At 55.1% G+C, this 12,187-nt stretch overlaps 2 protein-coding genes across 2 annotated transcripts in view; both read right to left on the bottom strand.

Annotated features, from left to right (window-relative positions):
- Nucleotides 1–187: 187 nt before the first annotated feature.
- On the bottom strand, nt 188–9,775 carry FAM129C (family with sequence similarity 129, member C). The gene is made up of 14 exons (XM_010568827.1): nt 8,345–9,775; nt 7,346–7,476; nt 6,725–6,856; nt 6,159–6,273; nt 4,939–5,088; nt 4,561–4,676; nt 4,373–4,477; nt 3,751–3,913; nt 3,215–3,402; nt 2,682–2,840; nt 2,267–2,383; nt 1,986–2,093; nt 1,266–1,377; nt 188–380 (listed from the first exon to the last, which is right to left on the bottom strand). Exons 1-14 carry the CDS (start codon nt 8,523–8,525, stop codon nt 280–282), a joined length of 1,878 nt encoding a protein of 625 aa, XP_010567129.1. The 5' UTR covers nt 8,526–9,775; the 3' UTR covers nt 188–279.
- Nucleotides 9,776–10,686: 911 nt separating this feature from the next.
- Nucleotides 10,687–12,187, bottom strand: part of PGLS (6-phosphogluconolactonase) — a 1,651-nt gene continuing 150 nt past the window's right edge. Inside the window, exons 2-6 of the mRNA XM_010568828.1 lie at nt 12,012–12,182; nt 11,809–11,916; nt 11,624–11,725; nt 11,104–11,244; nt 10,687–10,939 (exon numbers count right to left, since the gene is read on the bottom strand). Coding sequence (XP_010567130.1) covers nt 10,802–10,939; nt 11,104–11,244; nt 11,624–11,725; nt 11,809–11,916; nt 12,012–12,182 — 660 coding nt within the window. The 3' untranslated portion in view covers nt 10,687–10,801. The remainder of the gene's footprint in view (nt 10,940–11,103; nt 11,245–11,623; nt 11,726–11,808; nt 11,917–12,011; nt 12,183–12,187) is intronic.

The raw sequence follows: 12,187 nt of genomic DNA on the forward strand, positions 1-12,187 counted from the left end.
TCTCCCCCCTCTTCTGCCCCATCTCTCTCTCTCCCCCCCCCTTTTGTGAAGCCCCACAGCTTTGTTGTCGTCCCCCCCCAGCATACTCCGCACACATCAGCCATTTCCAATCACTCAGTTCTTCACTGGTCACAACCCACTCCCGGTGGGGCCAAAGGGGTTCGGAGTCACCCGCCGGCCCCCGCAATGGGACACGGCCCCGCTGACTCCCACCCAGGGAGGGGAGGGGGGTCACAACCAGTGAGGGGGGGTCACGGCCGGTACGGCGACGCCGGGTCCTCAGCCCATCTCCTCGTAGAGCAGCTCCTCGGTGCTCTGCGGCAGGGAGAAGCCGTCGGCATAAAGGTTGTGTCTGTTACGGCACGAGGCCTCGGCCAGCGCTGGAAGAGGGAACGGGAGTCATCCTCAGCGCTAAACTTCACCTTCAAAATGTCACTTTCAAGTACTTTCACCTCCAAAATGCTACTTTCAGGTACTTCACCTTCAAAATTACAAGTATTTTCACCTTCAAACTGTCACTTTCAGGTTATTTCACCTTCAAAATGCTACTTTCAAATATTTCACCTTCAAAATGTCAAGTATTTTCACCTTCAAAATGCTACTTTTAGGTATTTTCCCTTCAAAATCCTACTCGCAAGTTTTCAAGTAAAATTCTCAATATCCGACTTTCAGGTGAACCACACGGACCCATCTCAGCCTGTTTTCACCCCAGTTTCACGCTTGGCCGATGGAAAACCGCCGACAGTTTTACAACCGGGTGAAGTCCCCTTCTCGCCCGTCCCTCCCCTCCTCTTTCCCGAGGGTTAAAGCGGCGCCCGCGGCCATTCCCCACTCACTCACTGCCCATAACAGCTCCCCTGTTCGACGCTGTATGAGGCGGCAATGAACACGCAGCCCTCCCATGACATCACGCCTGTAAAATGAGATGATTTTCCACCCCCCCACACCTCGGCTTTGGCCAGCGGGAGGTTTAGAGGTTCCAGCCAGCGAGGGGGGGAGGGAAAGAAAACTGGCAGGAAGAAAATAATTCAGCCTTGGGATTCTGGAACGGACCAAGGGCAACAGCTGGAAAGAAACTTGAATGTACAAACATGGAAATCACCGTCTAACGGCTTAAAAAAAAAAACAAAAAAAAACCAAAACCAAAAACCAACCCCCCCCCTCCGAATCTCAGCCGGGTACAGAAAAGCAGTAGCGACGATTTGGCAACTGGAGATATTTTGATGGGGGAAATATTTTCGCTGGGCAATGCAGCCCCCCCTCACCTCTGCCGACAGCCCGCAGCAGCACGGCCAGGACTGTTTCTTCGTAAATATTTTCCAGGTTAATGATGCCACTGAAGTCGGCGAACACGAAGCTCTCGTACTGCGGCAGCTCCTATGCGGTGGGGGAGGGAAGAGCGGGGCAGCATCACCGTTTGTGTTCCCAGCGAGCCGGGAAACCAGCAGCCAGGATGGGAAGAATTGACGGGAATTGGGTAAGCCTCCCCCCAAAAAAATCGGGCACAGCAAGGCCAGGGTCTACAGCAGTGCCCTCGGATCCCAGAGGAGCCCCTCTTCCCCATGGCAGAGCGCCCTTCACCTCCAAAAACACCCCTGGGACTCACTACGGAGGGAATTGCTCCAGCCAGCGTTCCAGCACAGCGAATGGGAAGATGTAAAAAAAAAAAAAAAAAGGAATAAAATAAAAATAAAGGAGAATGTTCTGTTCTGGGAAACATCTAAAGGATGGTCACACCCACGGCGGCACGGAACAGAACATGACTTGTGTCCATTTGGAGGAGATTTTTGGGATGCCGTCTAGGAGAGAGCTGCGGTTTGGCAGCCTGCACCGTGGCGGCTTGAATTAAAAGCTCTTTTCTGCAGAGAGACGGTTCCTCAGCGCCAGGACACTGAGGGAAGGAGTTGCTTTTTCTTGCTGAACTAAAACCCACTTGTTTGAGCCCATTCCCTGCCCCCCCCAGCCTGCTGCAGGCACGACCGTACCAGCTTACACCCGGACTCCAAATGCTTCAGCAGAAAAGGAAGAAAAATCCGGACCAGCCACTCCTGAGCGAACCGCTTCCGGATGGAGCTGCTGTCATAGTCAAATTTCTGCAATTCAATTCAAAAAGAGGATCGGTCCCTTCGCAACAACCTCACATCTGCGGCGTGAGAGCAACGCAGAAATGCAGGGAAACACAGTGAAGCGGGGTGGGTGTTCAACAGAAAGAAAAAAAAACCAAACTCCACCTAAATAAACCCATCAAGAGCGACCCCCGCCTCACCTTCAGCACCCGCTCTTTGACTTTCCCCAGCGTTTGGGTGAGCCGGCGCCGGCCGGCCACCTGGCCGAGGTGCTGCTGCGAGAGCTGCAGGAAGGTGTGGGTGGCATTCTCCATCAGCTGCAAGATTAAAAAAAAAAACACCTCGCTGAGCCGATACCAGGCGTGCGGGACCCAGGATTTTGCTCCACATCTCGCACCCCCCAACCCCATTGTGAGTCCCTTCCTCCTTGGTTAGCCAACTCGCTGGGGTTTGTTTTTCTTTTTTAAACTAAGAAAATATTTGCAGATTTTTGCTTCGTGCCTTTGGAGCAGCCCAAGGAGAAACGGAGCACGAGGCGGGGAAGCGAGCGGCTGAGGCCGGAGCCAGAGCCCCCAGAGTCGGACACCCCCCGCCTCTCCGAGCGTCAGCACCTACTTGCTGCATGAGGTTCTGCGCGCCGAGCACCAGGCTCGTCACGCCGCGGAAGCCGAACCGCTCCTCCAGCCCTCGCAGGCTTTCTCGATACAGGTCGGCCTCCTCGTAGCACAGGTGCATGACGTGGGGCTGCCAGGACGTTCTCCCCAGCGTCAGAAGCTACGTCAGAGCAGCAACGCGTCACTCAGGCGGCGTGCGACATCCCTGCCTTTGCTCCCCGGGGTTGTTGGGATCCCTGGCTCCATATTCCCGCTCTCCGCCCCCCCGTTCCCTCTCCGGAGCATGGACCACCAGCACGTGCTCAGGGAAAGAGCGTGAGCCCAAAGCGTCCTCCGACATCTCCCCAGCGGCCGAGACCTGACGCTTAATAAAGCTCAACCATGTGAGAACCCTCCTGCCAGGATTCGACACCGATTCAAACGAGCTGCTGCACTGCGAAGCCACCAATGCCTCAAGAATCGGTCCCGCACCCACAACGGCCGCGGTGGGGCTGGAAGAGAGCAGCCGCCTTTGGCGTCCCGTTCCCGCGTTACCTCTTTCTGCAGGACCGCGACGGGAGAGCTCCGGACGAGTCCGATCATCTCATCAACCCTCTGGGCAAAGAGCAAGCGAACCACCTCGACTCCCGAGCTGACGGGACGCATGAGTTCCTCCATCACGCACTCCAGGTGAGGTTCCACGCTCTGGCTGCAGCACGACTCCGCCGGGCTCTGCACTGTGGCTGCCAAGAGCGAAAGCTGTGGGTCGCCCGACGGACCGTACCGTGCTCCATGCCGCGCCGTGTTCCATGCCGTGCTGCGCTCCACGAGGCACAGTCACACCTGTGGGGCTCAGGTTTGGGTAGAAAATGCCACCTGAGATCTCCCACCCACAGTCCCTCTTTATTACACCCAAATTCGCCGTAGCTGTTGGTCGTCGGTTCCCAAACCGACACTATCCAAGCCAGCACTTCACAAACTAAGGCCTGCAACTAGAGGCAGATGAATTTCACGGATTTTTCCAGGTCTTTTTTTTTTTTTGAACCTGTGTTTTTGCCTTTTATCCCAACATTTCCACCTCTTTGCCCAACCTTGGAGTTTGCTGGCTATCTCATCCTTCAGAGTCAGCATCTGATCCAGGTCGGGGCGAATTTTCTTCTCCAGCTCCACCTGTAGTTTTTCTTTCTCCTTCTGAAAACCTTCAAATTCGCTGGCAATTTCGCTGAGGATCAGGGCATAAACCTCCTGGAGAAACTGGGCAGCCGATGAGGAGCGCGTGAACCAGAGAAAGAAGGAACAAAGGAGAGGCAAGAGGCACAACTTTTGGGAATGTTACCATTACTGGGCTTACCACTGAATAAAAACCCACCTCCCATCCGTGTCACGCTGCTAAAATTCCTTGACTCATCCCGCTTCGTTTCACCCAACCCAAATATCAAGTAATTACTTCGTCCCTCTCCATTACAACCATCCCCTCGCTGCCGATACGTGGAACCAGCCACACTGCTCACATGCCGCAATGCTCCACGTTTTTCACTCTAGTGTTCCATGGGAAGCAGCCCCGGAACGAGCCTTTTTTGTCCCAATTGTTCTTTATTTGAGAAGTTTAGACCCGATGCTCCACTCTCCCTCCGAGCACGCCGGTCATCACCGCGTGTGCCAGCGTCAGCACAGCCCTGACTTTTGGGTGCAAGCGACGCCCCGGGCATTCACCTGGAGCCACAGCTGCCGCCGTCTCCTTTCTGACCCTCTGATGCTCGGGAGCACCTGAGAGCGCAGCACCGGCAGCAAATCCTCCATCAGCACGTTTCCGAGGATCTAAAACCCAAAACGAGCGGCTGAAACCACCTCAGAGCAATGACCTTGCTGGAAAAGCTCCGGTCTCGGAATTCTTTACCGACCTCAGGTTCCGGCCCCAGGAGAAGATCCCCTGCCCCGTAGCGGCCTCTCTCTTGCCTGTAAAACCGCACAGCCTCGAGGAACGCCTCCGCTTCCAGAGAATCTCTCCTCTGTAGTTCTGAGGACAAAGGACAGGTTAGTCCCAGCGACATTTAATCGAGGACGCTCAGAGCAATTCCCACCAAACCGCGGGAGCGCAGCAGCTAAAAACTATTCCGAGTGAGAATAAAGGCCGCAAGCGGCGCTTGCCCTCCGGGCACAAACGTGGTGAGATTCCACTCGTGCTGCCCGCTCCATGAAAAGATCCCCAGGGTGGAGAGCTCACGCTCTCGGACCTCACCGCTTCGTTAGGCAGCACCCACCCGCTTCGGCAGCCTCACCCGTGCTGCGGTAACGAATGCCGTCCCGAAGAGCGGCCTTCCAGATCCGTCGCGATTCCGCCGAGTCTGCGCAGAAGCAGAAATGCCTCCGGAAGGGATGGTAGAGGAAAAACAGAAACTCTCCTGGCGGGTCGGCAAAGGGGCTGCCACCTTGGGGAGGAAGGAGAGAGGAAGGAGCGCAATGTATGCTGGTGCTGCAACAATTTTGAATTAAATCTCTATAAACTCTTGCAAGCTTCCCTAGCAGTAAGGCTGCCGTTCGTGTTTTCATTCAGGAATACCAGTTTACGGGTAAAATAAAACGCCATCCTTCAAGAACGATCCAAGGCCCCACCGCGTCTCAGCCGCTCGTTAGAAAACAAGGGGGGTCATGCCCCACCAGACGTCGGCCGACAAGCTGGGGAAATGCCAAAGGGACGGGATCAGCTGACGTGGCCTTTGCCGAGGTGGGCGGCTTTTCCTTTTTTTAGCATTAATAGACGCAACTAACAGGAGTTTTGGCGCAGCGTGGTAAACAGCAAGAACCATTCACAGGGGAGGAGTATGAATGCTTTGTTCCAAGAGCAGATTGTAAAGGCTCGCCTCCTTTTTAACCAGTATCTGCAGCAGACTGGAAAGATCCCAATACCATTACATTTTTTATTTTAAATGGTGCCGTCTGTACTTTAAAACAACAACGGTAATTTACAAGTGTTCGCAACCAGATATAAACTCTTTTATAGTAGGCAGCTCTCTAATAAAAGCCAGAGGGCTGCATGCTGAAGAGCTGAACAGAGAAAACTGTTTGAAATGAATTTCAGTCACTGGCAAAGTTTCTCTGCAGCTGCTTCTGGTTTCGTGCCACTCGGGTTTCAGATTTTCACTTTCCAGCTGGCCGAGTCAAGCCGTGCAGGCTGCCGGCAGCCCCGAGCACAGCTGTCTGCCGGGGGAGAATGCCAGAGGATGCGGAGAAACAAGGAAAACAACAGATTCAGCTGCAGGACATCTCAAAAGTGCCAAGTCCGGGCAACACCGAAAGTTTAGCCCCGAGCATTATGGCCCTGCCTACACATAAGGAAGTTTCTCGTGTGCCTTTTGGCGCAGGGTCTCTTGGCCGGACACAGAACGTGCCTCGTGCGTTCACCTCATCCTCCTCCGTCACGCTCCGAGGTGCCGAACCGGACTCCGCTCCTACCCCAGCCACGACCTATTTCTTAACCGTCGACGCGTCACAGAATTACCTGTGAGTCCTTGGCACAGATCGCCGAGCAATTCGGCATATTCGCTCGGCAAAGACAGCAGCAGGTAGCCGGAGAGAGCGGTCGAGCCTCTGGGCTCGCAGCCTTTCCTCAGGGCCTAGAAAAGAAATCAAAGGGCGAGTCCTCAGCGAGGGTTTGCGGGCGGTGATTAATTGTTCACACTGACCATGGAGCGGCTGGCAACGGTGAGCAGGTTCGTTCCTCGTGGCTTCACTTACGCCAGCTTCAAAACTCAGTACCTCTTTCGCGTGAAAGAGGTACCGACAATTAAAACAACAGAAGGATCCAACGCAACATGGTGATCCACGGCGAATTTTAAAGGAAACGGAATATATTTGTGGAAGGATTCTCTGTGCAAAGAGAATGGTTGTTCAGCCGTGTGGATGGGAAGTGGCAGGTTTTTACATGAGCAGCTGGGCAGGGGTATCTGCGTGGCCCCGTGCCCACCTTCGCTTCTGCCTGCAAGGGATGAGGTTTTCACGAGGTTTGACCACAAAAAATCCTCCATTTTACAACCTCTGCAGCAGTAGCTGCGGGAGCATGTTTACCTCTTCGCTTTCGAACCACTGCAGGGTAAAATCTCCGAGCAGAATGAAGTAATTCTCCTGCCAGCTGCGAGAATCGCCGTCATACTGGGAGAGCAATCCCTCATGCAGAGCGGTGTCGGGCGGCCCCCGGAGCTGAGGACACACGAGAAAAGAGCTGGAAAAGGTGCAAAGCGTCAGCACTGCGGGGAGACAGACCCATCGCCCGGCGCATACAAGCTGGCCCCAGCCAGACCTTTTGCTACCAGGGTTGCAAAAATAATAGCGAGAGGCAGCGGGACATGGACATCTAGTGGTGGTGAAAAGCTAAAAAACCAGGTTGTCACTCTCTGTGACAAAACCGTGGTGCTGCTGTAAGGGCTTCGACGGTCTTTGGCACCTATCTGTGAGCTAGACCCTCGGCTATCGATCCCACCTTCTCATCTCTCTTAAAACACACTCCTGAATATTTACTTCTAAGCCACAAAAGATAAAAGTTTTCCCTAGCAACAGGTTGCTGTTCTGCGTAACGTTCAACTACACGATGAAACTGCAACGAGGCGGGGAACAGCAGCTGCATCTTCCCAGGCACCTCCAAGACAAGATGGACCTCAGCAGGTTCGTGTCCCTCGCGGAGCCTTTTACCTCTCTTGCCAGGAGCTGCGGGGCTGGTTTCCCTTGGGGGTCCAGCTCCCCCGAGACCCGTCTCAGAAGGGCAGTCGCCAGCTGCCTCCGGTAATAGGGCACGAAGTTCTTCATCGTGGCATCTGCGCGACCTGGGGGCACAGCAAGGACAGAGCCCGTTTTGGGGGGCACCCTCCTGCCAGAGGAGGCTGCTCGCTCCTTTTAATTAACATTTTTTTTACTATCCTCTAAGGACAGCAGCAGAAGGCGAGCGCTAAGGCATGAAGCAACCTCTCCGTATTTCAGGAAATAAAGAGTTACGGCTCTTTTCTTTCTTGCACTTGCCGGACCCCACTCCCAAACCATGGGCACTTTGTCACCCCGGGAATGCGGCCAGCGTAGCCCGGGAAGGCGCCTGGTCAAAAAAGGATCTGAAATGTCAGAGGGTCCGACACTAATCAAAATTTAAAAAGGCTTCTTATGTGCCACTGCTTCTTCAAACGCTTCTTCCGCCAGCTGGGAAGATGGAAACAAGAGAGCAAATTCATCGATAGCAGAGTTACTGAAATGTCATGCCCTGTAGGCTTGAAAGAATCGGACAACAAAACCGCAGTCTGAAGCTCCAGAGGCATCTTACGGCCCAGAGAAACGCGTCGCTCAAGACACCGGAGGAGGCAGGGAGTGCAGCGAGCCAACGCTCTAAGGATGAGGCATTTCCCAACCCTCCCTCCAAGAGCCATCCGAAGAGGAAGGTACCAGAGACAAGGGCTCGGAGACTCCTCTTGCCCGCTCCGTTGGTTTTTGTCCAACTAACGCCTTAAAACCAACAGCTAAATCGGATTTCACATCTCACCAAGCCCAAACGTGAGCTCCGCGAGCACTGACCCAGTGCTGGCAGCCTTGTGGTGCGGAAGGAGGGCTGACACCACCAAGGGAGCCCTGCCACGACTTGCTGCGAACAGAATTTGTATTTCCCCCCCCAAAAAAAAAACAACGGAGACAGCCAAAGTCCTTTCTCACCTCTCAGATACCTGCGCTGTCTCCCGTTCAGAGGGCTCGAACACCTTCCTCCCATCTTCGGCCTCAGCACGCTCGCTGCCAGCCGGGCTCCGAGGCCAGGCTCGGTGGTGGTGAGGGGACGCGCCACATGCCGGCTTCTCCGCCCGGCAGCGCTTTTCCGTCTCTCTCCCTTCCAGATCATCAGTTCATAAATATTCAAATAAAGTCTCGTATCGAACCCCCTCCCCCTCACAAAATAACCCTTAAAGGGGCAGCGGCACCTCTGCGGCTTCCCACCCCTTTCTACCAGTTTCCCCCCAAGTTTTGCGTGCTAAAACAGTACTGATTTGGTTTCCAATTTATTTTTGAGACCGGGCGAATTTGTGCTCAGCCACATCCCAGCTCAGGGGGTCCTGCTTTTGCAGCGGGACGGCGCTAGCCGTCTCTTTGCTCACCCGCACGTGCCGTTTCCATCCTAGAAACAATTGCCCGTTACCGTTAATTAACACAGAACTATTCAAGACGAGACTGCGCGCGCTGGAATTTAAATTTGGGATGCTAAAGTGGTTCAGGCTGTAAATTTACACGATGCTAAGAAAGGCGCAACCGGGTTTACCCAAATTTGCTCTCGGTACTCCACGCTCTGCCCACCTCGTCCCCATCTCGGCTACCGCCAGCACAAGATACCCCAAAACCAAGGGAAGGGGGTAAGGAATTCGGGAACGACGCGAAGCGACCGAGTGGGATACAGCGAGGGGATTTTTCTGAGTTATTTCCAAATTTGAGAGCGTATCACGGAAACAGCCCTGCTTGCTGCTGTGCTCCGCACCTGCTCTCGCTTCCCTAATCAAGCTTGAACAAGATCTGTCGTTTTGACCGTTACGCAACCGGTGGTTTTTGATACCCTTCGCGCCCCACGGGACGTGTAGAAACAGGAAACTCTGAGCAGAAATATCCGGCACTCGCATCAGCCCCCAGGGTGGTCAAAAAGCCCAAACGCTTTTAATAGAAGGAAATCAGTGGGGGATAGTTTAGAAAAAGCCATAAAGCTGAGGGGAAAAAGGTTTCGGAATCACCGGAGGGATGACACGGCGCAGCTGCGCAAGAGAAACAGGTTTCTACAGACAGAGCACCACGGACCTGATGTGTGGAAACTTACCACCGCACGGTTTTGGACTCACGTTTGCCAAAACCACCTCATTAAAACTTGCATTCTTTGTCAGGTCCCAGAACAGGGAATCACGTTATTTTCAATAATTTGCGTTAGATTTCAGTTTCAAAGTCTCGTCCATGCACATCTGCTCTGCTGGTTCACTTTGCGTTTTTAAGATGTGGAGCTCGGCTATTGGGCAGACACAAATGTGATTTTAGTCACGTTCATGTTTAACTTGCAAACCCTGACGCTTTCTGCCTGGATCTCCTTAAAAGCGGTTTCGGAGATGGCAAGACCAGCCGCTGACCAGCCCTGCTTCGCAGCTCCCACCAGAATCTATACGTAACCCCTGGGAAGGCGACGCTAAAGATAACTACGGACGGCAGCAACAAACCCTGGGTACGTCGCTGACGAAGGCTGAATCGCTCGTAGTCCGGTAGCCGCCGACTCCGTGGCTCAAAGATGCCGTCGAGAGGGACGGCTGCACCCGGTACTGCCGGCTCAGGGCTTTTACGCTCCAAGTCCTGTCCAACTGCTTTGTGATGTACCTGTAAATATCCACGTCCAGCCCAGGAACCTCAATTCTTGGGGTTTTTTTCCTAAATCTGGCACAGAAGCGCTGCGCTTCCTAGAGCATAAAAGAAACAGGAACGCTGTTCCTTTCTCGCTGCACCAACAGACACCGTGCGATCTCGAAGCGCTCTTTGCTACTGAAAGCTAAAACCTTACCGCTAGGCGCACAGGGATGTGAAAAAACAAGGTAGGAAGGAGCCGCCGACACCAAGTTTCAGGCAAAAACTGATGCGCAGTTAAAGTCAGGATTAACAAAGACGAATCTCACAAACCAACGAGGGAAACCGAGCATTACCCTACAGCCAGAGCTGCTCTGAACAAGCATCCGTCCATCTGTCCTCGCGTCGCCGACACCGCGACACCCCAAACCCTGCACCTGGCTCCCCGAGTCCCTCATTTAGGGAAGAGCGCGGCCAGGTGGAAAAAGAACCAGGAGCAGAAGAGCTGAAATCCGTCTGTTTAATGTCGCGCATGCCTTTCACGTCACAGTGACCGAAACGAACCGCGCGACGCCATCACCACGTGTGGTTCCAACACAGCCCCCACCGAACCGAAGGGATTATTACATAAAAATTTGTGCTCGGCAAAGCACCGTTTGGTCCACAAAGTGTGTGTGGGGGGAAAATAATAAAAATAAAAACCGTGGTTTGTGCCACAACCGAGCGCTACGATCGAACGCGGCGTTCTTCACCTGGAACGTCACGCCGCCAGTGCCGCGGTTACCGTCACCCGAGGCCGGCCGGCAGTCGGCTCTACAAGACGGAATGTTTCTCGACGGGGATGGTCAGCTCCTTGGCTGCCGACTCGTCCAGGAACCAGCGCAGCTGCCCGGAGCGAGGCTGGACGCAAGCGGCGGGAAGGGGGTTTTCCTCGTCGCCTTCCAAAATGCGCTGTTGGGAGAGAGGGAACGGCGTCGTGGCCGAGCAGTTGGCGAAAGGGAACCGCAAACCGTGCCCAAAACGCTTCAGCGGTTGACTGAACCCTCACGATAGTTCGTTCCCTGCCCCAAACGCCTTGGATTTTTGTTAAGAAGACAAACAGTTTGGGTCCAAACCTTTAAAACGGCAGCTTTGCTTTCCCCCGTAGCCACGAACACAACCATCCGCGCGGCGTTCAGCACCGGCAGGGTCAACGTTATTCTCTCCGGCGGCGGCTTTGGAGAGTCGGTGATAGCAGCGACGATTTTCTCTTTCTCCTATCAGAGTAAAAACAATAAAAAACATGAAAAAAGGCAAAAAAACACCCAAACCCCATGAAACAGGGAGGCAATCCAGGCTCTGACCAGCACCGAGGTAAGCGACAGCTGTGGAGGGCGACCGAGGCTCCTCGACCCTTCCGCATCTCCGCTCGAGCCCCAAGCTCCTTTTTTGTTGCCCCCCCCCCCGCCCAAACAGGGAGAAATTCAAAAAGAAAAAAGCAGAGGGATAATTCAACCCCCAAAGCTCTTTTTTTTTTTTTTCCCCCCTCCTTCTTCTTTGTCAAACTACGCCACCGGGGCTATCGCCGATGACGGTACCGGGGTAACGGCGTTCCCGGGGCGGGGGGCAAATACCGGCGGCGGCAGCGGGGCTCACCTGGAGCAGGGGGTGACCGGGGAAGAGGGAGCCGGTGTGCCCGTCCGGTCCGACCCCCAGCAGCAATAAGTCGAAGACAGGAATGTCCTCACCCGGGAAAACCTAGGGAAAGAACGGGAATGGGAACGGGAGCCCGGGGCGGGTACACGCTTCTCCCCCCCGCCCCCCGCCCCCGGGGTCGGTACCTGACGGAGCTGAGCGGCGTACTCGGCGGCGGCGGCGGCGGGGGGCAGCCCGGGGGGGGCGGTCAGCACCCGCGGCCCGGGGACCGGCAGCCGCGGCAGCAGCTGGGCCTGCGGAGAGCGGGGGGGGGCGGTCAGGACCGGACCGGACCGGACCGGGACACGGGACGGCGGCAGACCTTCCCCCCTCACCGGCCCCGGTTCACCTTGTAGGCCCCGGCGGTGCTGTCCGGGTGCTCGGGGGGAACGAGCCGCTCGTCGCAGAAGGCCCAGAGCCAGCCGGCCGGGGAAACGGCGGCGGAGGCGACGGCGGGGGGCAGGTCCCGGGCGAGGATCTCCACTAAACTCCCTCCCGAAAGACCCAGCGAGAAACGGCGGCCGC

Source organism: Haliaeetus leucocephalus, unplaced genomic scaffold (assembly GCF_000737465.1).
Source record: "Haliaeetus leucocephalus isolate CR32 unplaced genomic scaffold, Haliaeetus_leucocephalus-4.0 Scaffold260, whole genome shotgun sequence".
In the NCBI taxonomy this organism is placed as follows: domain Eukaryota; kingdom Metazoa; phylum Chordata; class Aves; order Accipitriformes; family Accipitridae; genus Haliaeetus; species Haliaeetus leucocephalus.

Excerpts from the sequence above, each read along its gene's own strand:
- FAM129C (XM_010568827.1), bottom strand. The coding sequence starts at position 8,525 with ATGATCTGGAAGGGAGAGAGACGGAAAAGCGCTGCCGGGCGGAGAAGC. Across the intron at positions 6,274-6,724 it reads AGTGGTTCGAAAGCGAAGAG|GCCCTGAGGAAAGGCTGCGA; the intron begins GTAAACATGCTC and ends TTTCTTTTCTAG. Across the intron at positions 3,403-3,750 it reads GATAGCCAGCAAACTCCAAG|CCACAGTGCAGAGCCCGGCG; the intron begins GTTGGGCAAAGA and ends CGCTCTTGGCAG.